Source organism: Falco punctatus (assembly GCF_963210335.1).
Source record: "Falco punctatus genome assembly, chromosome: 4".
NCBI lineage: Eukaryota > Metazoa > Chordata > Aves > Falconiformes > Falconidae > Falco > Falco punctatus.
This window is the reverse complement of record NC_137583.1, coordinates 43,247,826-43,275,377: the sequence shown is the minus strand read 5'-3', so window position 1 is coordinate 43,275,377 and position 27,552 is coordinate 43,247,826. Positions and strand designations below refer to the sequence as shown.

The window sequence follows — 27,552 nt, the reverse complement described above, 5'->3', positions numbered from 1 at the left end:
CTGACAAACTACATTTTACATTTATGAAGAGTTACTTAGCAAAGTTATATCTGTGTAACAGAAGAGTATCTTCCAAAAACCTTAAATACTAATAAAGGGTGCTTAAATATTCAAATTACACAGAAATAGGGTATCAAGAAGTCAGGGCCTTTTTTATTTGTAGTATATTTGATTTATCAGGCAGCTTCCCTACCTTGCAATCATAATTTTGAAGGCAAGAGCCTCTAAATGAGGGTTATGTTTTGTTCACTTGCCCCTTTTAAGCTAACACTTTTTATCTTCAACACTGTAGACCTTATTTTAGACCCACTTAATTTTTTTTCTCCACAGCAGAAGCAAGCATTTAATTGTTTATTGTACAAATCAAACATAAGTGAACGCTTGCCGTGTTTTTAAACCAGAAATGCATGCAATTTAAAGAAAACAGTGTGGACTCTTTCCTACCAGGACATCATAAATACAAAGCTATGGACATTTTTTTTTTCCATTAACTGCAGAAAAGACTCCTCATTCCTAAAACGGTCCCAAGCAGAGAAGACAGTGAGAAATGTGATGGAGTTACAGTATAGACAAGAATAATCAGAGCAAGTTAATCTTCTTAGTCCACATCACAACCTAATCATATTGAAATAGTGTTTTAAAATAAAACCAACCACTCATTAAATAAGTAATTAAAAACACCAAACACCTTTGTTTTACTTATCTCAAACATAAATGGCATGTATAAAAGAACAAGTGTCAAAGCAAACAGCCAAGGAAAGAGCTTTAACACAGTCAGATTTGCAACTGTGAATATTGGTTTTGAAGTTAGTTCTTCTATCACGCTATTTTATGAGGATTAAAATAACATCTGAACAAAAACTCTAAATATCATAGCTGGAATAAGATACTACTTGTAGTATCTTATATAAATTGAAGTTAACAAATTAAAGTCATATGGTATTAATAGATGTACTGAGTAAATCTGGGTCCTAAAATAGGTTAGATTTTGTATTTATGTCAAAGATTTAAGAGTCAAACAAAAGCAGTACATGAAAGAGTGAAAGCGGGGGCTCTGGACTTGGAACACTTAAAAGCAACAATATCTGGGGTTTTTGTATGGCAAGAATATATGGTCCTGCTTACCCATTTACTACAGGACATAGCTTCACACCTATATTAATGAAATTCAGTCTTGGAACAGTTAACCTTCTGTACTAGATCTCATGCAACTCTAACCATTCTTCAAAAACAAAACCAGAGTCAAAATTTCTTAGAAGTACTTACTCAAATACTGAGCTGTCATTCTGATCCCCCCATATAAGGATCTCTGTTATAGAACGAATAGTCTCTACCAGCAGGTTGCGGTTGTGATCTGTTACTGTTGTATTTTTAGTCAAAACATGATACATGTACCTAAAAGAAAAAAATAATTACAAGTAGTATGCTATCCTGCCACTTTCACATCTGCCATCTTTGACTTTAGTCACTGTAACTTAAAGTAGATGCACACACTATGTCTAATCATTGTACAATTAAAAAACCCTAATATTTCCTTTTAATATTGATGCAGAAAGAAAAGTAATTGTTAAACAGAATGTGACAAATGAAAAATCCATAACTAGCCAGGTGAGTTACGAATGCTTATGCATATGTTAGCACAGGACTAGAAACTATGTCACACTTGTCCCATGGTGCTTCTTATGGCAACCCACTGAATTTCTTTGCAAGTATGTTAAAGTCAAAGGAGTGATGAGCAAGAAAAAGGAGAAATACAAGCAGCAGTTAAGCATGCAGCAGCTGACACGGGACAGCAATTCTGGAAAAAGGCATATGCAGATTTAACTAGAAAAGTTAGATCCCTTCTCTTGTCTGCAGAGACCCTTTACAGACTCATGTTAATCAGCTGGTTAACAATCAGGACTATCAAAGACTATTCAAATTGGCAAAGCTTAATCATCAAGTTTCCTGGCCCTTCCAGCATAGAAATACTGATTGGAACTGTGGCAAATGCCAGCTTTACCATCTCAAAGGGCAAACGTTTAAGGCTGTAGTGAAGTGTAAAAAAATGCATGTCTTTATTAGACTGGTGCCAGGTAGACAGGAAGCTAGATAAAATTTGAAAGGCTTGGACTGTAAGTCTCAGAATTTTACTCAGTCAAGGAAGCATTTTTTTTTTTCTTTCCCAAAATAAGATGTTACATCAAAGATTACTTCCCTTTGTCCTAGTTAAAAAAAAAAAAAAAAGGGGGGGGGGGGAGGGCGCATGTGTGGCAAATTCTAATACAAGCACAAGAATCACGAGGTTTTCTCCCTCTAGTTTGTTGGGGGTTTTTTTGGTTGTTGTTTGTTGGTTGGTTGTTGGGTTTTTTTTTATTTTATATAGTAATAAAAAGGATGGATGTAAGAAAGTTGCATAATTATGCAAGTAGTTGAATAAAAAAATATAATCAGAAATTTCCTGACATTTTAAAACTGCAAGAGTTCAGATGACTGAACATAGATCACATATTGCTATACTGCAATCTATTGAAAACCCTGAGTAACACCTGAGCATTCAGGAATATCTGGGCAACATACCAACAAGTGTTTGGGATGGAACACACATTTTTCTGTACTATTTACCTTGCCATGAAAAGTGGAGTTAATCAAAACTCACATGACCTATTTTTGGGAAAACAGCCTGCATGCCCCAACTCTGGGGCAGCCTATCGTTATTGTTATGGATTCCAGGAAAGTCTGTGCAGTGATTCAGGTTGAAATTTTAAGAATCTTATTAGTACAGTATGATGCAGGAGTTTAGAAGTTCAAGAAACAACAGACCCAAAGACCTCAAGCAGTTATCATGTAAAAGATAAAAATAACAATTTTGCCAAGCTACTGTAGGATTCCAGGAAACACTGTGCATTCTAAAACATAATTTTGGAGCATCAGGTTTAAGGCAAGTTTCAGAAGTTTAGGTCAAAACCATACTTGAAATCACATTTCAAAAAACAGTATTCCCATCAATTTTATCTACACTAAGAAAATGAATCACTGCGCAAGGCAAACACTATGCTGGAGACTAAAATGCCATGTAACTGAACACAATATCAGGCTGTACCAAGTAGTTATCAGATGTAACAAGACAAAAGATATCACCTACTTTCAGAATCTTTTTCATGCTTGAATTAAAAAAAAAAGTTTGATTATCTTTGCAGCTTACTTAAAGTTTGCAAAATCTGGTTTAGGGAAACCTTCAACCACGGAACTGCCACTCTGTTGGCCAGAGCTTCACAAGACTTGTTGCAAGACACAGTCCATCCTCATAAGCCACGCAGGAAGCATAAGCTATTTCAGAGAAGTTTATTATGCCACTATGGGAAAATGCTATATCCTTGTTGATCTTCATATTGCTTAATGATCAGGTACCGATTTGTCTATGTTGAGTAGTGCACAAGAACACTGAGAGGTAAACAACCCTCAGAAGTTCAGAGTTTTAACAGACTTAACATACCACATGCTCTCTTCCCTCCATCCCCACCCAAAACCAGCAATGTGATAAAGCCTACATCGTGTTAAGGTTAACCTACCAGACAGCAGAGGAAAGAGGAAGAAAAAAGGGAAGACATGGCTAGGAGGGGGAAAAACATTGGCTTTTCATACTCTTCAGTAAAAAATACTCTCCCTCTTCACACCGTTTTTTCCCTTCATAAACCAACACTAATTTTGCAAATCCAGCAAAGAAACTGCTCAGATTGAAACCACTCTAGAAAAGTTGATTCATAGCTATCTCCTACAGTCATAACTGCCTGGTCATGTGCCATACCATAACAGAATTCCTTTAAATAGCAAGTAAACAAGCACCTGCAAATCCTCTTCAACTAATCTGAGGATCACAGTTCAAAATTCCTTCTATGGAAACTGACAGTGTGATGGCTCACAGTGAAGGTCTTAGAGTTTAAGTCTGACCACCTATGAGAATTCCCAGGGCTTTCTAAAACAGCACATGGCACTCAAGCCCTGCAAAATCTCCCCATTATGGCACTATTTGTATTATCAGGACAGTGAGTCAAAAGACAGAGCAAAAACCAAGTCACTGCTCTGAGCATGCATCAGTTAATGGAACAGTGAACACCTGAAGACAGAAGGCAATTAAATCGGAACAGTTCATTCCACAGCAATCTGTATAGTAAGTATTTTTCCTGAGAGAGTTAAGAATAATTAATATTACACTACTTCAGATATTTTAGCCTATTTATTTGAAGTCACATATAAATTACTGCATCTGTGAACATATATTTCTCATTAATAAATTACATTACACAAACCTGGGAATAAAGTTTACTCCAATTGCAGAACTCTGGGAATGGGAAGCGGTGGAAAGTGCTATTACCTCCTTTGGGAGCCTATAGAACATTTTTGCTTTTGCACCTGTAGCGCTCCTAACATTTAATAGTCAACAATACACGAACTCTAAATTAATTCATTTAATATCAACATTACTGCAAAGTTCTTTGATTTGCTAACACAGTGATGCACTTGGAGAAAATCGGGCCTTCACTTTCAAGACAGTCCTTCATCTAATTATTTGAAAATTAATGAGAAAGCATACATGTACTTGTTTCTTTTACCAGACATGCAATGTAATGTATCATGAGAATATAAGGTATCACACAAAACCAGTATTTTTATATTCACATAAATCCTTAAAGCTTGTCTCTATTTGCTGATTACAAAGAGGTCTAGTTCATGCTCCAAAATGCTAAATCCTCAAAGAAGAAGGTTTTGTCATCTCTGTCTCTCTATATCTGAAGACAGGGTTCAAACAAGCAAAAACCTAACAAAAATCCATGATGCAGGAAGCATCAAAGCACCCAATACCATCAAAATCAGTGGAAGATTTTACCAGCAACTTAACAAAACAAAATTCTGAACATTTTCCTTGTAAGAAATCATGCTTAAAGGGATAACATAATAACTCATTAATACAGAAAGTATGTATTAATGACTTTCCTACTTACTATTTTAAAAAAATACACTAAAACAGGTAAGAGTTGAGGAAGACAAGCACTCAAATTTTAACACCCCAGACTTAATAATGAACCTGCTTCTTCATGCTGTCTGTAACTATGTAATCACATGTTGCTCTTGTAGAGGAAGCTCAATGTATAGCATGGACAGTACTTCAGGAAATGAATCAGCTGTGAAACAAGCCTTCAGCCATACGTGTTTATGGACACTGCATCTAATGAAGTCACGAGAAATGTTCAGCACTCAACTCCAATGATATAAAACCTTTTTGTGCAATCAGTTTGCAATTAAAATACCAAGTGTAGAAGCAACAATGGGAAATAGACTTGAGGGTAATGACAGGGCTATGTAAAATACCCCTTAGAAAAGCAGGAAAAAATTTGCATCTAGAAACAAAGACACTAAGCTTAAGTTCCAAAGCCTTTCACTTCAGCAGGAACACCAGAGTCACTACCAGATGAACTCTTCAGAAATGGTTGTCACCACTTAAATACTGGGGGAAATTACATAATTCCTCTTCATTCCAACGCAAAGTCAAAATTTGTAGACAGACAGGGAAAGAAGATACAGTTATGCTCTCAAGGAGACATGACCACATATCTGCCAAGGTTACACTATCCTCAGCTGGGCAATATGAAAAGCTTTTTTATATATACTTCACCATAGGCCACAGCTCCTAAGGTGAAGAGCTGCAGAAGCAGAGTACAGTGACTATCACAGTCAGTGGCTGGGAAGAACTGTAAGAAACCCTGACCCACACAAGAACACCTGGCATGACATGCAAAGGTAGACCACAAGAGAAAGAAAACACCACGCAGCTTCTGAAGTACCACCAACTCCAAGTCTGTGTAGTGAGACAGACTGTTGCCTAAAACAGCACCTTGATGTATTTGCTTCTAGAACTAGAAGCATATAATAAACAGAACAGAGGACCACATAAAGGAAGGGAAAAAAGTTCTCATTTTAAACTGCTGGGTTCCACCTTTAAGAAGTGGATTGTGCTCATTTCAGACACAACCCCATGTAAAGATGAACGCACCATTTCAGCCTGTTTTCACAAGCAATCACTAACAATGTTCCCGTTTCCAGAATATTTAGGCTTTCTCCACTTAGGAAGTTATTGACATTCCCTCGATTACTAACCAAAGGGCACAAAAATACCAAGTCATCGGAAAAATTATGGTCAGAAGCACTCCTGTAATGCATACTACTGTTTCATAGCCTCTCTAGACTGTAATTCAGCAAGGCGTGGGAAAGCTGGATTAAATTGTAACTGTTTTCACTAGACCAAGAGACTGTATCAAAACACTTAATATAAACAGCCTCACAATCTTCCTTTAGCCAATCCATTCTATGGCATGTTTGCACAAAGACCGAATAGTAAAATTTCAAAAGCCAGCCTCAAGCAAACTGCATTAAAGCTGATGGGAAAGGGAGTTCCAGATCCAACATTTACTGACAAAAAGCAGTAACTTTCTCAGTACTACTAAACAGGTATATTGCTTAAAATTTAGACTAAACTCTACATTATGCATGTTAAAAATATTTCCGTAAGGATAGCCCAGGCTATCTCTTGTAACATATTATACCTTTTATAGGCTAAGCTAACCTTTAATAGCAAGACTGGTGTGTTCTACTCAGCGCATTCACATGGAACACAATATGGGGTTTTGAGGAGTTGAAAATGAGAATGCAGACAGCTCACAAGATGGTGAGCTTAGCAAGACTGACTTTCATGACCCTGAAACGGAGGTTCTTTACCGGTTTTCCTTCTGTTGCTTTACCCACTTGAACGGCTACCTTAGAAAAGCCCTAAATTTCAATTTACCACTAGGTAGCTACCTTTGTTGTTGACATCTAGCTAGGAACTGATATTCATACCACCTAGCTTAACAAACACTTAAAATATACATAACCTAAACAGATCAAAGGTCTTGGCTGTCCTTTGCATGCTTCTATTTTAGATTTTACAACTAAAGAAATAACACTGCAAAAAAAGCAAAAAAAACAAAGCCAGTACTTTAGTAGAGAACTATATTCTTCAATCCTCAGGTAAGAAGTCAAGCGCAAGCCACAACACTTACAGCCTAATTCCCTTTTTTTTGCAAATCAAACAGGGTATCACTTTTTCTGCCCTCTACAGCCCCGAGAGAACACACAATCACATTTCTCTTGCCTGAAAAATTCTAACATCCTAAAGTCTCCCTTTCGCTAGCCTATTTTTTCTACACTTAAACTCAATTTCTTCAAATTTCATCATGCATCAGCATTCTTATCTTATCTTCAAGGGTAATATCAAAACCAGATAGATGTAAAGCTCCACTAGTGCTGAGTAGTGGTACCCAATGACTACCCCTTGTACATTAAATAGAACATTCCTAAGTTTATATCTGAGCGTGACTTTCCCCCCTTTCCCTGCAATGCCAGGTCATGTTGATGTACTAGTCTGCCCTACCATGCTTTCAAAATTACTTTCTGAAGTGCTACTGCCTTGTCAGTTTTGTATTTGCAGACTTAATTTCTCTGTCTTTGCTTAGAAGTAATGCATTTCAATTATCTTGCTGGTTTTGAACATTTTTCCAGTTTAGAGACAAGGACCAGAATCCATAAGTCATCTTGATAAAGTAACTGCAAGGTCCAAATCTTCTACAGCACATCCTACTCATTACTGTCAGACCCCATTCATGTCCTCTTTGTAATGGGACTAATCACTGAAAATGACCAGCCACTTACTTCTCAATAAGCTATGTATTCATAGCTATTTCATTTAGAAAATGCTTCCCCTCTTAATGACCTCCTTTTCTTGTTCAGCAGTAAGAGTGGATCTCATTTTTCCTCACAGCAGCACAATGTTTAAAATGGAACAGTGAATTTAAAATTGTTTAATCTCTTGCCAATCTTCCAACTCCCTAGTGGCAGAGCTAGAAAAAACTATTCCACCTTCCTCAGTCAGCAGTAGCACAAGGATATCAGACTCTGGAGACTAACATAATCCTCAAGCTCAATGGCTTTACTTTAGCACCAGCTGCTGAGCCCTTTAAGCAGGGAACATCTCCTGGACCTGCAAAACCACCATGCTGACTACCATGAATCACTGGTGACTACTAAGATCCACCCCCCTGCCACACACACCCACCCTCAAAAGGTCTATGTTGTTACAGGCTGGGACCAGGCTCCGCGCTTCCCCATCTCATCCGCTACCAGGAAACCGAGTTCTCCCTCAAAAGGAATGTGGTATTTCTTGTATTTATCACCTCATACGCTCTAATCCACCGAATGAGTCTGTGACATTGTTAAAAATCAAACAAACGCGTCGCAGCCGTGTGACACACCATAGCGAAACTGCGTCTGCCCTGAAGACGTGCTGGGACGAAGGGGCAGGTTTCCATGAGGAGGAGCAGAGCGCGCCGCGCCGCCGGTGCTGCTCCGGCCGGAGAGCCAGGGGCTGGCAGCGCCGTCCGCCGCTCCTCGCCCCCGGGACGCCTGCGAGCCGCCCGGCTCCGCTCCGCAGCCCTCGCCCCGGGAAACCCTGCCCCGAGCAGCTCCGCAGACGCCTACCGACTACCGGAGTCCGCCCCCGGCCCGCCGCGCCGGCCCCGAGCCCGAGCCCCCTCACAGCCCGGGAGAGCGGGCCGCGGCACGGCTCCCCCCACCTCTCTCCTCACAGCCGCCCCGAGCGCGCGGCCGGCCCCGCGCTTACTTGAGGTGATCCAAGGAGTGGATGCTGCGGGCGGCCTTCCCGTGACCGCCGCCCACCCAGCTGCGGGAGCGGCCGAACATACTGGCGGCGGACGGTTGCTGCAGCCCGCGGGGCTCTAGGGCTTCATGGCCCCACGGGGAAGGGCGGGCGAGCGGCGCCCGGGCGGACGGAGAGCGAGCACTAGCCCCAGGGGCGGCGGGGACCGGCGCACATAGGCGACGACGCGCAGGCGCGGGCGGGGCACGCTGGGAAGCGAGGCCACGCGCCCCGCCCCGCGGACTGCAGCTCCCAGTGGGCACCGGGGGGGCGGGGCCTCCGCCCCTCACCCGGGCTCGCGAGGCGCGAGCCCGTCAGGTTCCCGCCTTGGCGCGCGACCGGCGCGCTTTCTGCGGCAGTCCGGGCTAAGAGGGCACCGGCACCGCCGCGGCCTGCCACCCGCCTGCCACTTGCGAGAAAGCGGGAGAGTCTCCGGAGTTCTCTCCTTTCTTGTCCTGATTTCCACAGGACAGGAGAAGCGCGTTGGGCGGCGCGTCGGCAGTTTTTCCTCAGAGCAAACGAGGCGGCCCCGTCGGGCGAGCTCGTCCCTCCGCCAGCGCCACGGCCCCTTCTCGGGCCGCAGGGCTCGGCTCAAGCCTGTGTTGAATTTGCTCCAGCCTTGTCTTTGGCAATCGCGAGTTAGGCCTGGTCAGGTCATAAGAGAACTGTTCAGTTAGAAGAATATGAAAGACAAATTTAGACTAAACAAAAACCAGCCTTTCCATGTGTACGTATACCTCCCCGATACACGCTAGTTTGAGGTAACACTTGACCCCTGATGTTCCTTGCTCACCGGCAACTCAAGCCGGAGCAGCTGTGGCGGGTTGGTGCAGGGCCGCGAACACGGTGCTGCAAGTGCAGTGACCCTTGCCAAGCATTTTTCCAAAAAGGATTGCACTTTCACTTTTGAATCAGCTTAAAAAACTAACTTAGGGCAGAACAGCGAGAACCAGACCATTCGTGACTTGTCCTCACCTAGTGTTACTTTTTTTTTTTTTGGCTTTAACTGGATTAAAAAAAAAAAAGTTGAAGAGTTTGCTACTGTCGTCTCCTTCCCACCCACCACACCTCCGTTTATAATCAAGCTTTTGATTATTTTTTGACACAGGTGGAACCTCGGCCAGCAAAGACGCCCCCACCGACGCCGGCACAGCCGCTTCAGGGGCCCTTGTCCAGCACCGGGAACAGCAACGACTCCCGGGGCCGGCCCCGAGCCCCCGGGCCGCTGCGGGGCCGGCGGGGGGCCAGCACGGCAGGGCGCCCCGGTGCCCTCCCGCTCGGCGCAGCAGCCCGTCAGGCGGGCGGGGGGTGCCGGCTGCCGTAACCGGCGCGGCGGCGGCAGGGGTGGGGAGCGAGGCAAGCGAGAGGCAGGCAGGAGGGTGATATTGAATGAATTCACTTTAGGATAGAATAAGCCTTGTAGTTAAAGTATAATGAATATAATAAATATATTCTAATGGAATTAAGTTGCACAACAAAAGCTGCTATGAAATCCTCTGTACAACCCTGTACCAAGGCTAAGAACTTATATTTACTCAAAAATGTAGGTATAGTAATTAGGTCATGTAACCATAGTCTGAAAGAAATAATTAATGAAATAACTGATCAACGAAGGAGTCTGTTTCTCTTTCTTTAACTTTCTCTAACAAGGGGCGTGCTTATAAGTTATCTAGAGGGAGCAATTAAAAGAAACAAGCGGAAGAAACAGATGGTCGACAAGGACATAAATTAGCACAGACTGATAAGAACACTGCAAACTGGCAAGATCATCACATACCAGACAAAAGGTGAAAAGTACACCATGAGGAAGACCTACAGCCTTCCTCCCAAAGACCCCTGCCCACAATTCTTAGAGGAATATGCGCAAGCGCAAAGGACTGATAATCTAATTAACATACGAAGAGAGAGTAGGCGGGATTAGGTGATGAATATGTATAGGTATTAATTGAATATTCATTGTTTTATTGTATAAATATAAGATAATTAGTTACTTTAAACACGCACGTTAGGCGGAAGGATCCCCCGTGCATCCAGCGCTGCCAATAAAGGATACTTAGTCACTAAGAAATTTTGACTACGTTCTTTAAACCAAGGGGTCCTGCCGCGCCGGCTGGCGGCGGCGGTGCTCGGCGCCCAGCGGCACAGCGCGCCTGCGGGCTCCTTCCGCAAAGTTTGCGGGGGGGCAGGCGGGGAGCGGCGGCGGGACTGCAGCAGCCGGGCGGGAGATGCCCTGAGGAGCCTCCTGCCAACGGCGGGGCTGCGGCAGCGCCGCTGAGGCCCGCGCTGGCCGCCCGCCCGCCTGGAGCGGCGCCTCCGCCTCCGGGGCAGGAAGGGACCGCGGGGCCGCGCTGCGGCTGTGCCCCCCCCCCCCCCCCCCCCGCGGGACTCGCCTCCTCCCAGGGCCCGGCCCTGGCTCTGGGGCTCGGCCCTCTCCTGCCGTCGGGGCTGCGGAGCGCGGGTCCTGAGCGCCCCGCTCCCGGCTCCGCGCCGGCCGGGCGGGTCGGTGCCCGCCGCCCCCGCCGCCCGAGCCCGCCGCAGCCCCGCACGGCTGCATGCCCGCCTCGGTCTCGGCGCGGCTGGATTCGCTGGAGTCCTGGGCCTTCCATGCGCTGTTGGTGCTGCCCTATATGTTTTACGTGGGCTTGTTCTTCGTCAACGTGCTGATCCTGTACTATGCCTTCCTGATGGAGTACATCGTTCTCAATGTAGGCATCGTCTTCCTACCCGAGGATATGGACCAGGCTCTGGTGGATCTGGGGGTGCTCTCCGACCCCGGCTCCGTGCTCTACGAGACGGACAGCGAGCTGGATGTCTTTGACGGGTACTTGGAGTAACGCCCCGCGGCGCTCCGAAGCGACTGCGGGGTGACGGCGGCCGGCGCGGGGCTGGGGCCGGTGTCCCGGCGCGGCCGTGACTCGGGGGCCGCCGCGGCCCCAGGATGCCCGCGCTGCGGCTCGGCTCCTCCTGCGCAGCGTCCTCCCTTCCACAGGCCCCCCTTCTCCCGGTGCCGGGGCGGGGGGACCGGGACCCGTCGCCGCCGGGCAGGGCTGCGGACACGTAGAGGGCTCGCCAGGGAAGTAAGTCCTTTATTTGCTCGGGCTCGCCACGGCACGGCGCCGCCCGGGGGGTCCCGGCGCGGCATCCCGGGGGGTCCCGCCCCCGCGCGCTGCCGCTCGCTCCGGGGCCGCTGCAGCGGCTCGCAGCTGGCCCCTGGCTTTGCTAATCCGGGCTGGAAAGCAGCGTGAGCCGAAGTGAGTATCCAGGCTAATACTAAAATTCAGAGACCGTACTGCAGCCAGAAATCCGCCTTAGTCAGATGCCCTTTAAAACCTGTATCTCGGATAATAAGAAACCGACCAGCTCACCGTTCTTCCCATGCTAACCGTAGCACCAGGGTTTGCTTGATCGATTTATTGCTGTAGTTTCGAGTGATACTAAAACTCTGGACATGTTGTAAGGGTTTAGCATTTTAAAATGCTGAAATGCAATTGGGAAGAAAACCGCTATTTCTAGCTAGGACTTTCTGTGCCAAATGTATGTTAATGAAAACATTCACAGTTTAAAATAAAATGTGTTAGCAAATCTGCCAGTAGAAATTTTAGCAAAATACTGTCCGTAAATTTGAAAATCAGTTTAACATACCTTTGTATTTTCCATTTGAAATTACAGAAATAGAAAGTGCTATTCTAAGGTTACAAACATAACCTTGGTGAACATACTATAGAAATACCATTTAACATCAAGCTATTTTAATCAGTCTTCTAATTAAAAAACAAAACAAAAAAAACCCCAAACCAAATAAACCTGTCCTGTGGTGCTGTCTTTCACACAGGTTTAAGCTATCTCCTAAATATTTCTGTTCAGGTTCCATATAAAGCAATAGTGGCTGATTTTGGTCAATAGTTCAGAAGGAAAAAATGGAAATTTTTGGTGTTGGAGTAACATTGCACAAACACAGCTGAACAAAGCTTGATCAAAGGCATATGGCAGCATAACAAGTGTGTGTGTTGGGGCTGGACACGGATCTTTGTTGCTACTGAAGAAATCCCTCTGCGTATAGTTACTGCAAATGAAGGTGTCCATCCCAACATTTGGTGCTCCATCCCAAGCAGCTGGATTAGAATCACTTCTGCTGGAATAGAAGGTCTGGAACAGAACTAAACTTCCTACAAAACACTTGGCTACTTTTGGGGCTGTCTCCTCCTCTCCAGCTGGGCAAGTAACACACGTGCTTTGTATTCCAGGAAAGAATTTCATATAAACTAATGGAAATTTAAACAAAATCTTTGGTGAGAAAAGCCCTAGCCATTTTCTCCAACAAAATATTTTTCCCCAAACCCCAAATCTTATCACTCCAACACCATCTAATACAAGGATTAAAAATACTTTTTTTTTTTTAATTGCTTTTTTGCTGACCAGGATTTGTCATGGTGAGTTGCAGCTAGTTTTCAGGAAGACCTAAGGAGAACAGACGTAATTTTCCTCGGTGGATTTTTCCTACTACATGAATACATAGTTTGACAGAGTGTAGGGTCTGAGCACAATTCTGCTTAGTGCAGATAAATGGGCTTCTTGAAGTTTTCCTTCATATTAATAGGATGAGCAGCTCTTCCAATTTCTTGATACTCTAACTATAAAACCATGTCACCTCCATATGTAGAAATCAAAATGCAGAGGTCTTCACAAAGCTCTGAAGTAAGTCTCAATCTATATCCACCTTGAGAAAAGAGAACCCTGCACACGTACCATCCAGCCTTGATCCTTTCATGTGGAAGTTGTCATGTTAGGTGGCGGTTTCCACTGGGAATCAAATCCTGCAAGTTAGATCAACTATTAAAGAGCAAAAAGTGTACTATTACTCTGCTTCATATATATATATATATGTATATATGTATGTATGCAGCAACCAAACCACAAATTGCATAATTGTTTAGCTACCAGGCAAAGACTTGCCATGCCACTGTGAGCAGGAGCTTGTGTTAAAAGCCTGGTTACAGGTTTCTGCACTGCTCTGTGCCATTCCTCCTCACCAATTCCTTAGCAAGGCAGGCAGAAGAGGGCCCTAATTTGGAGTTGTGTTCTCTGCTTAGGGAACAGAAGGCACTGAAAGGGAACTTTTGAATCCCATTGGTGCCTAGCCTGCAGTGACCCGAGTTCTGTACGAGTGTAACCCGTGCTCTGCATAGGCCTGGGAAGGCTGCCTACCTGCCCTGTGCGCTTGGACCCAGAAGTGCTGAGGATTCACAAGGCACTGCAGGAAAAATTTTTACCAGCAGAGATGAAAAATACATAGGCATACTCTGCATTAAATGTAAGAGGAGTTTTCTTCATGTGACTCACCAGTGATTACTGCTAAAAAGCTATGATTAGCCTTAGCTGAAACCTTGTGGTGTGCTCCATGCATTTAGCGAGCGATGCCTTGCACCCAGGAGGTGAGTGGCATGCATGACAGGAAAACACAGGGGGGAAATCCCAAGAGGCAGTTCTGCAAAATGTGGAAAGGCTAATTTAGATGTAAAAATAAAAGGGCATGTGGATCAGAAGAGCTCTTTTCTCTCTTGCAGCAAACCCCTCACTTGAATAAACTAACAGGAGCAAAATTATGTCCAGGTTTCTGAGCATAATTGGTGGCAGAGACTGAAGGCAGACAACTAAGCAGCTGAAAGAAGCTTCCTGTCCTATTCAAACGGAGAAATCAATCTGTGTAAACGGAGCAGAATTGAGCTTGCTCATGTCAGGTACTGTTTTAGTGTGAGCGTGCCGGGTTCCGTATTGTATTTGGAAGTCCTCTGGAATAAGGTGATATGACTGTTCTCCTTGTACCTTCTTAAAATCAGATGTGACTCATCATGAAGCAATCTAATCAGAAAGAAAATGAGGCAAAAGTAATCAATAATGAAAAGTGCGCAGGAAACACTGGATTTATTTAATCTTACAGTACAAGCATTAACTATATTTTTCCATCAAAGTGAGTTATGATGAATATCTTCAGTGAGCAAAATCAAGCACTCAAAAACTTGTGACTCAGCACTTCTGCTGAATGCCAGCATTGAAATCCTGAATCCAAGCAATAGCTTTACTCACTAGCTCATCAATATAGTTAGTGCCAATTAGAAATGCAGGCTCAGTGTCTGTGAGAGACAGCATGGCCCAGTGGAGTGGGAAATAAACATGTTGGACTCCTTCCTGCGTCTGCCAGTGATGTCTTCTCTGAGCTTAACTCATGCCTCCATTCCATCTCTCTAAACCAGAGATGCCATGTAAAGGAACAGATCAGAAGAATGTTATCACCAGCAGTGTCAGGATACACACAAACGCATCAGAAGCCACCTCCTAACTTCTTCCTTTTCAGACTTGGAATCATAAAAATAGTGAACACAGTGATCTGTTACTTGTTTTACCTTGTCATTTTTCACTGTGCTCTCCCCTTATTAGTAGAAATTTCCATGCTAAAAAAAAAAGAAAGTGGCTTGTTAACTCCATAGTACAGATCAGTCAGCTATTTTATATGAGTTACAGTAACAGGATTAAGAACAATAGCTGTGATTTTTAGAACTGTGTTTTGAATTCTTAGATGTTTCTAGAATTAATAGAAGTTGAGTGCTCAAACTCCCCTGATAGCTCTGCTTCTGTACTCTGTCTCTTCTTAGCAGGAGCTCCATGCTAGATGGAAGGAAGACAAAATCATGTTTAACTGAAGAACTGGCCTTACAGACTCATTAACCACAGCCAGAGACAGTCCTAAGTGATTTTCTACCAAATGCATTCATTTATATAATGCAAAGAGAGGAGGCAGATTTTTAAGTTTTCCAAAAGCTGCTGTTAATAACATGAATTAAAATGAGGCATAGAAAATAGAGACATCAAATTTAGAATAGAAATAGTTCCATCCTGTTTCATGGGTTAGAAGTCCCAGCCACAAGTGATTTTAAAGAATCATTGAAAAAAAACCCAAATTATGTGGTTTTTCCTTGCAAAAATGAAATTTACTGTAATCAGCTTGCTTTGATATGTGGCAATAGCCAATTACAATTTTTAAGTTGTCAAAGGAACTAAGAAACAAATGCAATTTAATGCCTCGTGTTTGTTTCCTCTGGTGGAGGGGCAAAATGACACTACAGTTTAGCTAGCAACTAGCAATCCTAAAATAGGAGAAAAGAATAATTTGTTTAGAGAGATTTAGTTTTTATATTTGGCCAGTCCAACTCTTTGCATTTGTCCCCTCATAATGATTCTAGTTTATATGGAGTACAGCTGTCCCAAAGAATTTAATACTACACAGAAGTGGCTACATCTTTCCCTTTCTTCAGCAAAACTGTCAAGCTCTCTTTCTTTTCCCAGCGGAGTTTTAGTATTTTGGCCACAAACTGGGGAAAAAAACCCTAGAAAAATAGCTGAATAGTTTGGATGATGCTCTCCGAGGACACGAAGATGTTTCTAATACATGTGATTAAAAGGGCAAAGACGAATAGCAGCCATATATGGAAAATAACGGTATAGTGGAAAATGGTGACATGTACTGAATGATTCATTGCTGGGTACAGGATTAGTTCAGTTAATAGTCTTAAGGTTATATATTGAAGGACCAGAAAAAAAGACCCGAGGCTTGCTCAGACAGCAGAGCCCAAACAGGCCATGAGATGCGACGCACACCCTTGCAGAAAGTCGGGAAACAAAGCAGACAGTGCCCGACTGCAAAACACAGTCACCGTGTTTCCTTTGGTCCAGCCTGAATTGTGAAGAACAGTAACTTCACAGACAGAACGGACAAAAATATCGTGACCAAGTTCCTTCTAATGCTAGCAACACAGTGCTTACGGGCATCTTTTAGGCTATTGGAAGGCTGTAGTTCTGAGATTTTACAGCATTTACTAACTTTTCAGTTTACGTTGTTTTTTGAAATTTTCTGTTAAAAACCAGGTTCAGATGAAGTTTAAAGGACAGACTTTTAATCAGCTGAACAAAAAGGCAAAAGTTAATATCCTGGTCAGTTGTGTTATTCACCTCCATTTAGTGTTTGTCACTACACAATTCCAGTCTTGGACTAGCAACCCTGTAGCAATATTTGAAACGTCCATTAGACAGCTTTATACTTGGCTTTGGAGGCCCAACACTTTTTTTTTTGCTGTGCTATTTTTAAGTCAGCCTAGAATTTGATCTACAATGCAGAATACTAGCAGTCTCCCTGAACTGTCTGCTGTAGATCAGAGGTTTCAGTTCAACTTGGCAAGCACAGTCGGATAAACGTTAAATGAGTGTCCTGTCAGAGCTGCTGTTTCTCCTTTTCTTGTTCTTTGTTCAGGAGACAGGATTTTGAGCATCTGCTCACTGTTAGCAGGGTACAGTAGCTGATCGATGTGTGATAGACATACCTCACTGGACACAAAAGTGCTTCTTGTTCCTGATCTAGCAACTACAGCAAGTGACACACAAGAACACGGAAGGTCACGATGAGCCAGACTGCGACCACCCAGCCCTCCGCTGCCTCCGACGGGCCAGGGCTGCTCGCTGGGGGCACAGGACTGACCCAAATCTGCAGTCTGTTCTCTTTGCCCTTCCCAGAATCCACAGTGGTAGAATAAGGGTTATTAGAAGGCACATGGCTGCCCAACCCTTTAATAATGTTTTCCAAACCCGCCACCTTTTGCCCACTCAGTGCTAGGAAATCCTTCTGGAGTTCCTTGCTCTCAGTACAGCATCTGAATATCTAAAAGGACTTACTTTCTGCAGTCTTGAGGATTTCTCTGTTTGCTCTCATCTCTGGGTCACTAACAGTGATGTGGAATAAAAATTGGTCCCTGGTATACTCTACTGCTGACTGCTGCTGACTTCTGTCCTACCAAGCCTTATTGTTTGCTTCCAGTCTTTTAACCTGCTTTCAATTCGTAGCAGAACCTTTCCACTAGCGCTCTCAGCCTGTTTGCTTTTGGGTTCCTGGAACGCCTTTGTTAAGGATGCCCCAGCCTGTCCATGCTCATGCAGAACGTCGGACCATCACATTTCATTCTGACTCCTCGCAGACTGTTATGCCTCGTGTCCCTGCAGTGGCAGCAGCCCTCCTGCCTCGGGACCCCTCGTGCCAGACAACCCGACATCGACCTGCCGAGGCTTCGCTCCAAGCACAGAAAGGGGGGAGCAGGAGATGGCTGTGCTTCGCCCTGCAGCCCAGGGAGAGCCTTCTGGCAGAGCTCCATGCTTAAAGCAGCTCTGTTAGCAGCTCTGTTACGGCTTTGTACCACAAACTCCCTTCCCATTATACGACCAGATTAGCACCTTTACTGTGTAGGGTAACATATATGTCTTTACATATGTATATGCCTTTCCACACTGCGCAGGAGGCCTGTAATACCTACAAAGGGGAAGGAGGGAAGAGCTTTTCTTCCAGAGACTTGCTCCAAACAGCGCAGATGATCTCCTGAGCTGCAAAGCAGCCAGGGGACCTGCTTTTGGTCTTCTGTATCTCAGCTCTTCTTCAACACAGATTCGTCCCCAGACAATCATCCCCCTTCAGAGCTGCACCGTTCTACACTACATTAATTAGCCCTCTGTAAGACCACAAGACCAAATGGATGCTAGTGCCCAGCACCTTCATAACCCACAGCTCTGGCTCTACTTCAGGCGGCTGCTCAGGCCTTGTGTTTACCTCTGATGATAGTAAAAAGTCACCTCTTGATAGCTGTCAGATACTTTGACCCAGTCAAGGCAAAAGAGATAAACTGGGATCAAGCAATATAACCGCTTTGTTCTTGTCAGTAACCCCAAGAAGTTACCTCAACATATTTAACTGTGTAACTACTTAGCAGGGGATCCAAAATGCTTTGCACAAAGTGACTCTAAAGAAGAAAAAGAGAAAGCAACCAAAATCAGAGGCTACATCAAATGTAGGCAATACATAACACAACTATACAAAAAGCAACAGTCTAATGAACAGTATCTGGTTAAGAAAACGTACCCAGGTCAAAAATTAGTTCTAATAGGTAGGTCTACTGATATCAAGCCTAGCATAAAATAGGATTTCCCACTGTATGTCACAGCTAGTTGTACTCACTTCAGAACAACTCTTACTAATTGACATGATGGACTGTGGCTGACAGCTTCTTCTCATCCCCCTCACACTAATATCTTCACACCTTTATTAAAATTGCACCAAGGACTAGTGTGCTCTGGCATTAACAGAAACTGTTACATTGATTTCTTGGAAAGTTTGTTCAGGCCTTTACTTGTCAAAGAATTATTACCCATAGTCACAAAAGGTGTGATTTTTTATTTTATTTTTTAAAAAAACAAGTCAATGGCATGGTGCTATATGTATATAAAATGTACACACTGACTTCTTTGTTCATTTGGGGTATAGAGGGTTACTCTGTATTTATGTGTTTTCTTTTAAACAGATTCATTGAACACCTGAAATGGATTATGACCAGGTTAATGGATCAAGTCATGGAAAGAAACTATATACTCTGAAACGTAGACATGAAAAGAAGGACAAGGAGACAACAAGAAGAACTGTGATCAGACCTTGTCAGTTGTGACTTTTCTCCATGATCATTGCCTCCTGAGTGTGCACTAACTGCAGTGATTCATGCATTGCACCAGGCTTCCATAGGCAATTCTGGGATGGACTGTATGAACAAATAATATAAGCTATGTTCTATTATAACAGAAAATCAAGATGTTACTCAGACTTGATAAACTTTTGAATAAATACCGTCACTCGAAAGGACACGCTCTACATAACTGCTTAAGCAAGTTTTACAATCACACATTGAAAACGCTGCCAGTCAGTAGTTCAAAGACAGTGCTCTCAGGGGAAAATATGCAGGAATGACTGCAAGGAGGTTCTGTTCAGGGTAGTATTACAGCAAGAACTGTGCTAGTGAAATATTTTATTTAAATTGTGAGTTTTGAAATAGATCAGAGAGTGAATTTTATATAAGTCAGATGGATTCATTATCTAACACAGGATACTTCGCAGATTGTTTAAGCTCATGTTCCTATGTATAGATGTGAAAGCAATACAATAAAGACTGACCTTTTCCATGAAAAAGTTAAGCAGTTGTGTGTTGGAGTTTTTCTTTTCACTTTGAACAGAAAATAATTGAAACAGGTTTTCCAGGAAATTCCAATTTTCCTACAGGTACCTGGAAGTAGTTCCAGATTGTAGAAATGGCCAGCACGTAGGAAATCCTTCTCATGAGCAACTACTGAAAGAAGTCAGACCTGAACTGAAACAACAGGAAGCGTGCACTGCGGCGGGGAGGAAACCCACATTAAGGGCAGGCATTAGGCTGTGTTTGGTTTACTGTATTTTTTAGAAACATCTGATTTTTGTAACTGTGTAGTTAAGCCAAGTTGATATATCAAGAACATTTCAGATAAAGCAGAATTGAAAACATTTCTCCTGAACTCTCTCTATGCCTTCCGTCTGTCCTCTGCAGTCTGTGTCCCTACCATCTGCTCCCAACTCGGGCATTTGGATCCAGACAGACAGATGGTGTCACACATCTCTTGACAGCTAGTATGGGGGAACAAGAGGCTCATGGTGTAGATCCCCCTGGAAACAATGGCAGAAACTTAGGTATCAAAATCCTACCTTCCGATGCTCTTGGTGTGTTGCAGTTAAATGACATTTTTTAGACTCCTAGTGCAGTAGAAATTAGCTCCCAATCCCCAAAATTCTGTGCCCCAAATGCAATTTTCAGCTGCTCCTGCAAGAGGTGAATCCCTGTCATTGAACTAAGGAGCTTTTCTCCAAGATAGGTTCCATCAGATACAGTTTGGGGCCTTAAAACACTGATTAGGGAACTAAATCCCCATTTAGGCACCTGTATAAAGAATAGCCAAGTTTAGAATCTTGTTAAGCTTGTGTTCACATACCCATTTGGTACTAACACAAGAAAGGCTGAATTTTGCTCCTGAAGGCGGCATTCCTGCTGCCTATATAATTAGAAATTCCTGCTGTTCACAGAGACAGATTACACTAATTTTTCAGGGTCACATGTACACCATTTTAAGAACAGGGTTCAGTCTGTTATTATAGGTGCTTACAACACTGTCTACTTGTTTGTAATCATTTCCCTGCAGTGGGTTAATGCCACACGGTGCACAGATCCAGCAATACAAATTCCACCAAGTAATTAACTTTGGAGATTCTGAATCTTAGATCAAGATTTTTGATTCCTTAGAAGAACTCAGCTTCATACATTTAAAGGATAAGGAGAGTACTCAGATTACAGGATTTGACTACCATCATAACACAAGCCTTGGCATTCTTTGACCAAAAAAAGAGCATAGACATAAAGAGAGTAGTATTTTTTCTCATCCTAAAAGATTTTTAGAACACAGATTTAATCAGAACAGCATTTTTAGGCTAGCCAGTGAATTCAGTCCTCTATATACAAGGCACTCATTTGGCAAAAGCATTCTGGGTGAGCTTTGTGCCACAAGAACATCCAGACTTGAAACTTTATTGATTTTAGAACTTTAAATGGCAAAAAGCTGAAAGGATGAAAAAAACCTTTTTGCTGTTATTAGCAGGTGGCTTCAGCCAGCACTTTTATATCTTCTGATTTTGGACTCACAGCCTGTCAGTTGGCATTGCAAAATCACATTGCCTGTTGAGAAGGATTTCTCCATTTCCAGACCCACTGAACTGATAAGTGCCAGCAGCACCAACATGTCTCCCTTGCACCCAGAACTTTCCATTAACTGACAATACAAAGCTCTGAGCACCTCATCATGTTCAGAAGCCAGCAGTGATTTCTTAATGCTTCCAAGAGAAAAAAGAACATAATTTTCAATAGGTACTACAAGCTACTGTAAAAAGGAATACTCACTTTCATTAATACTTTAAAAAAAAATGATGTGTAAAGACAACCAAAACACTGTATTGTTGCCTGCAAAGCAGATGCATGACTTGGTGTGCAGTAAGTCAGTTTTCACACACTCAGGAAGACATTGCTTATTTATTTCAGGTCTGTGCAAAGCTGGAGGCTAGGTAGTATTCTGCAAAGCAAGCCCACCAAACGGGACATTCCATTACAGATTTATACACAAAACCTGCAGAGTTAGTAAGTTTCCAAATCAATCCTCTTTACACTGACTGGTTAGAGATTTCGATATAATTCTAATGTGGTCACACAACCATTTCTACTGTCATGCATGCTGAGGGGAGGGGTCTTCATCTGGGCAAGAGTCTTTTTGACCTAGGGGTGTGATTTTTGGTATTATAATGAGGGTAGTTCAGGTAAGGATACATGGACCTTGAGTCTTCTTGGTAAGTTGGCAATGCACACAAAACATCCTCAAAGTATCCTTAACAGTTTCTTCAAGGCCTGATTGTCCCAGAATATCCTTGCTCTAAGAATGCTGTATACTCTTTTGATTACAGCCTGAACTTGTCAACTTAGCATATACAAAATATATCTTGCACCAAACAGTCAGACCATTCTAAATTTCTGAGTTAGCCTTCAACAGTATCACAATTTACAATCTGTACGTTATAAACATACATCTCCCACTAACCCACAGAAAGAGAACAGCAGTATACCCAACATGATTTTATGAGTCCATCCAGTGTCCAGTAATACTCAGCTGCCTGTGTAATATTTAGCAGATTCAGGTTCAGTGACAGTGAAGTGTAGCTGCAGAATATATGCCTAAAGGGGCATTTGTCATCCACCTCTTAGTTAAGGGAAGCCAAGACAAGGGCTCACCACAGACCCGCACAGCTGGAGGACTGCAGGCTGAGGGGAACATCACACAAGATTTGGCTCAAACTACCTCCCATTCAAGCAGCTGAAAGAGCGGAGTGTAAATGAGGCATTTCCCACGACTCTGGCTACAGAGAAGAACCATGCAGATAGTTAAGAAAAATACCACGTTCCAGGCTGAATCATACTGTCCATAGTCTTTCCACCTTGGTCTCTTGCACTATTGCCTTCATGTACTACCATGTCTGGTTCCCTGCTCTCCTCTGATCAACAGAAACAACAAACCAGATCTTCCTTCCTTCCTTCTGTAGTTTGCCCGCCCTCTTCCATCCCTGCTGTCAAGATTCTGCAGGCACAGAGTATAATTTGCTGGAAAAAACATAAAGATCGGGGACTTCTTTAAAACCAAGGAACAGATCATTTGAGAGGCAAGTAGAGAGACTCTAGTTTGCACCCCTGGGTCAGTATCATCAGTGCTTCCTAGCAGAAGGGATTTCAAAGAGGTTGTTGAGCTAACCCTGAGCTAACTGTGAAGTAGTGACCTTCCTTCCCAATTTGTGGCATATTGAGTATTCCTTGTTTTTTTCTGTCCCTTTTTGTTTCTCTGTCCCCAGGCTGTATCTGGATGGGGAGCCAGAATGCGAGTTCTAGCAATTGTCTCTTTATGTTTATAAGTTCTTTGAATATTCACAGAGCTGAAATAAGAGAAAACAGGAGACAGTTGGTTTGCTTTCACAGTGAGCAGGACCAGTATTTGGCCCACATATGACTGAGACCAGCACCATAGACACATGATAATGCTTTGAAATATATTATTGTCTGTCATTGCCTAGTTACTCATAACCATAAGAGAAGGCGGCTACATAAACAACACACGGTGGTTATTTCACTGCAAGTATAAAATTGATGCTTGTACATCTACACTGCCACCTGCAAGTGAGAAACTAAATCCCAATCCAGGTATATGAATTTAAAATTCTCATTTGAGACAGAGTAAAAAACTTTGAAGATTGTCACTTTGAGGATTTCTGTGCAATAAACTGAAGCTATTTGTATGCATTTGGATTTCTGTGATAATGTCAGAAAAATCCTTACTAGTTGTCCAGTTTTAATTCCTTTCTTCTCTTTACATCTTTTTCCCCAATCTTTTTGAAAGATTCTATAACAAGAAAGTGATAGAAAATACCTTTCTATCACTTAATATAGCATTGGTGATTACCATCAAGAAAAGAGCCACTTCTAGATTCTTGTGAACACAATACCAGAGAGTTTTCTAAGACTGATTATTATTTATGCTGCTGACCCTAATGCTTCAAATCAGTCCAGACAATCAGATGAAATCTGTAACATAAGCTTTGGAAGTCGAAAAATCATCAAACGGAATTTGATCACAGTTACCACTGGCACCAAGAAACAATTAGATTTAATATGTCTCTACTTCAGATGTTGCAGGTCCAGCAGCTTGCAGTCTACTCTCTGATAAATCAATAATGGAATTTTATACTATCAATATCCTGGTGATTCCTAGTCACCTTTAATGGTGATCACAAAATCCAGATGCTCTTTTCATCTTTGAAACTTGATGTTGCTTAACTCTTCAGCACTTCTGTAGAAATACAACTGGATGTTTGAATAGCATTTTAAATGACCTTTAAAATTTTTGAACTCCATTCACCCACTTCAAGTGTCACTCAGACTTAAATGCGACTTTTTTCCATTTTGCCACTGTCATGAAATCAGCCACCAATTCATAAAGCAGCAAGAAGGTAGGAAAACACAGAGGACACGAAGGTTCTTTATGTTACCTGTGAAATGATGAAGACAGATTATGACACGTATGCCCATAAGCTTAATCACCATTAACATCATGAAAACCATATATTTAAGGTGCTCTGAAAACAGACAACGACTGGTACATGCTGGATGTTTCAAGTTTGGCAGGTTTGGGAGACAGGATCCACACTTCCTGCTGCTACTTATCCTCAGTGCTAATGAAGAAGACTGTTTCCTCACATACTCAAATACTACACTAACGTGGCAATTGGTGCCAAAGGCATGTGATGCAAACAGGCAGAATGGCAGGGGAGGGAGATGCGAGGGGTTGTTTACATGGAGCTGCATTAAACACATCTTTTGCTTGGTGTGAAAGCTGACCGGTGTCCAAGAACCACCAGCTTTCACAGAACGGAGCTCTCTACCACTGACTGCCATTTCTCCAGAGGAAAACCAAAGTCATTTGGGAGCTGACCTACATGTTCAGAGACTCTTAATGACAGGTTACAGGAGGTTAGAGAAAGCTTGGCTTTTATAAGGTTTCCTGGCAGAATTCATATCCCTCATGTACTCTTTCCCAGCTAGGTATGGTCATCCAACAAGACGGAGACTTAGTTGTACTGTAGGCTATTAAGGATCACTACAATTTTTCACTTTTGCTGTATAAAGTAGTCGGTGAAGCTGATAGGGCACCCCGGTCTTCCACAGCCTGTCGCCTGATCAGTGCCGTATATACAGCCCAGTCCACCACCGGTGATTAGTGCGCTGAGAGCAAAGTCACGCAAATGCCTGGCTCACTGCATGGTTTAGGGAGCCAGTAGCAACTGCAGCCAGTGCCAGGGCCATTGAAACCACAGCTCAAGCAGCTGGCCATCACTCTGCAATGTGTTTTTTGCCATCTGAAAGCAAACTGGAGGGTATCTGGTACCTGGTTTGACTCTGGCTTCTTATTCTTCACTGGGTTCATTTCACTGATGCATCCTGCGCTATTTATTTATTTATTTGTTTATTTATTTACTTATTTATTTACTTATTTAAGAGTAAGAGGAAGCACACAGAAGAAAACCAGGAGCAGAAATCCTACACAAAACCCTAACCTCCCATACCTGCTGCAGCTCCTTCAGGCAGATCCTGATGATCATCAGCAAACTGTTAGCAAATTGCTAACAATGCAATTATTTCAAGATTCTTGAAACTGTGCAGGCAGAATCAATGAAGTAGAAGTGGCTGCCAGTGGCTAAACCACAGGAAAGAGACTGACAACAAGGACTGTAGGAAGCAATGGCTTGCTCCGAGTACAGTATAGGCACAGCTTCACAAACAGCCATTGAGGATTTGTATTCAACAACGGAGAAGTGAAAGGACTCACTAAAAATCAACACAAAACAACCTCTAATGAGTACAGAACTCTTCTATTAACTAAGAGAAATAAAAAAATGCTATTTAGTTTCCCACAACAGAAGAGAGAAGGTAAGCAGGCCAGCTGCCAGTCACTGAACTGGGCTGATCTAGGAGTTCAGAAGTCCATTCTTGTTGATGCAGCTCTTGCAGTCTGCTAGTGCTGGTGCCAGGGAGGTGGGGGATGCAAGGTGAGTTGGGGGAAAGGGGGCCTGATGTGATATCAACCTGTGCCGCTCTAGGGCAGCATCTCTTTACTCAGCCATGTATGCGTTGATGCTGTCACTGTGCCTGCTGCCAGTGAGACCAGAATCAACAGCTGCCACAGAAACAAATCTTGTTGCCTCAGGGAGCCAGAATTTATGCTACCTTTATGGGATCATCTGAACCTACACGCTGATTCTAGAGTCCAGCTGCTGAAGGTGTTCGAGAACTCCATAGGGAATGGTGGGATTCCACATCCTGTAAGGGCAAATTCAGAAAGGAAAGAGATTTTGAGAAGTGTAATTTGCTTCACAGTTGTTTTGGTGTGTTTGGGATGTTTTTGTTTGTTTTTTTTAAAAGCTGCCTTTTCCTTTTGAATATCATACTATAAAAGTATTTAAAGCTATGGAACAAATGAAAATATATTTTCATTTAGAAGCAGTTTCCCGCACAACCTGCCTGACTCTGGTTATAGGACACACTACAGCCCCGTCTCCATAACTGTTCTTTAGATCAGTCTCTCTTCCCCTGAATGTGTACTGGCAGCTTCAGTATATTTAACCTCTAACGGTGGCTGCTCATTGTTTAGCCTTCAAATACGCATCCTGCAGCCTAGAGTAGGTCAGGTACTCTGGGAGGGTAGAAGATTAACAAAGAGAGGCTCAATATAAACTATGCTTTAAGCAGGACAAGCTTGCTTGCCTGGGACAATTGGGAATTAATGCAGCTAAAACCAGAGGCAATGTTTTTAACAATTCTGTAACTGCTTTTGTATTTTAGTGATGTCTTTTTTGTTTGCTTCTTATAAACTTGAGAAATACAGAACACAGCTTGAGTTCTAACCCAATTTACAGAACAAAGATACAGCAAACAGCATATCAAGTGACTTACACCAAGTTTTTTATATGGGGACATTTTCGTAGGCTGTCAGTCAGCTGCTGGGCTCCAACACCAGTTATTTTGTTATACTGAACACTAAGAAAAAAAAAAAAAGACTTTGTTAATCCACATCATTATATTATGAAGTGGTGTAATCAAATATTTCATTCAAAAATCAAACATACTATATGGGCTGATCTGCACATGGGGGAAGAAAGAAAAAAAACAAAATAGAGCCTTGATGCAAAAAAACAGCAATAAAATACTCAAAAGGTCAAACGGGAACTTCATTAAGTTAGCTCATCTGAGGAATTCCTTTTTCTATGTACCTGAGGTCCTTCTCCAACTCCCCATGACCCTACTCTCCCATGTTAAAATAAATGTTTAGGTTTTTATGGTAAACTGGTTCCTTAATCCTTTCTAACCACTGGCTACCTGGCCTCTGCATAAACAGATTTTCCCTGTGAAACTTCCCTGAAATTTTATTCCTCCATTTCTGTCTCCTCTATCTCTGAGCACATAAGATTTGGATTTTCAGTATCCAAGCAAGTGAGCTGTCCCAGGCCATCTGAACAGATTTCATACTCACTCTAGCACTCTTAAAGATGCCATCGCAGGAAGAACTTTTGCAAGATTTTCTGCTCCAAAATCACAAATGCTGTTATTGTATAAGCTGCAGAAAACCAGAGCGGTATACTTCAGTAATTTTTGACAGAGATAGAAAGGTACGTTGTACAAAACAACCAAACAGGATACAACTACTTACCTTAGTGTCTTTAATGAAGACAAGGAAGGCAAAGCGGTAGCTAGTTTCTCTGCACCCACATCTGTTATCTTATTCTGTGATAAGCTACAGTA

The 27,552-nt window shown here is 42.8% G+C and overlaps 3 protein-coding genes across 14 annotated transcripts in view; 1 reads left to right on the top strand and 2 right to left on the bottom strand.

Moving 5' to 3' along the window:
- Window positions 1-8,926, bottom strand: part of CLEC16A (C-type lectin domain containing 16A) — an 81,584-nt gene extending 72,658 nt beyond the window's left edge. Inside the window, exons 1-2 of the mRNA XM_080387019.1 lie at window positions 8,693-8,926; window positions 1,267-1,395 (exon numbers count right to left, since the gene is read on the bottom strand). Of these exons, the coding sequence (XP_080243145.1) occupies window positions 1,267-1,395; window positions 8,693-8,772 (209 nt within the window). The 5' untranslated portion in view covers window positions 8,773-8,926. The remainder of the gene's footprint in view (window positions 1-1,266; window positions 1,396-8,692) is intronic.
- A 1,168-nt stretch (window positions 8,927-10,094) lies between these two features.
- Window positions 10,095-19,780, top strand: DEXI (Dexi homolog). Of its 6 annotated transcripts, none has more exons than XR_013928019.1 (3): window positions 10,103-11,549; window positions 14,293-14,466; window positions 19,120-19,138. XR_013928019.1 is itself a non-coding variant. In XM_080386874.1 (2 exons), the coding sequence occupies exons 1-2, from the start codon at window positions 11,281-11,283 to the stop codon at window positions 14,367-14,369; spliced, it is 300 nt and encodes a 99-aa protein (XP_080243000.1). In that variant the 5' UTR covers window positions 10,095-11,280; the 3' UTR covers window positions 14,370-19,780. The 6 variants fall into 6 exon arrangements, 3 of the variants coding, with proteins under 3 accessions (XP_080243000.1, XP_080243001.1, XP_080242999.1); XR_013928017.1 differs by having other exon boundaries at window positions 10,116-11,549; window positions 14,339-14,466; window positions 19,120-19,780; XM_080386874.1 differs by having other exon boundaries at window positions 10,095-11,549; window positions 14,339-19,780.
- Window positions 19,781-25,606: 5,826 nt separating this feature from the next.
- The window catches only part of CIITA (class II major histocompatibility complex transactivator), a 35,961-nt gene continuing 34,015 nt past the window's right edge, over window positions 25,607-27,552 (bottom strand). For all 7 annotated transcript variants that reach the window (XM_080386813.1, XM_080386816.1, XM_080386814.1 and 4 more), the window contains 4 exons: window positions 27,461-27,544; window positions 27,284-27,367; window positions 26,707-26,790; window positions 25,607-26,073 (listed from right to left, as the gene is read on the bottom strand). In XM_080386813.1, coding sequence (XP_080242939.1) covers window positions 26,001-26,073; window positions 26,707-26,790; window positions 27,284-27,367; window positions 27,461-27,544 — 325 coding nt within the window. In that variant the 3' untranslated portion in view covers window positions 25,607-26,000. The remainder of the gene's footprint in view (window positions 26,074-26,706; window positions 26,791-27,283; window positions 27,368-27,460; window positions 27,545-27,552) is intronic.

Excerpts from the sequence above, each read along its gene's own strand:
- DEXI (XM_080386873.1), top strand. The coding sequence starts at position 11,281 with ATGCCCGCCTCGGTCTCGGCGCGGCTGGATTCGCTGGAGTCCTGGGCC. Across the intron at positions 11,550-19,119 it reads GAGCTGGATGTCTTTGACGG|ATTCATTGAACACCTGAAAT; the intron begins GTACTTGGAGTA and ends TCTTTTAAACAG.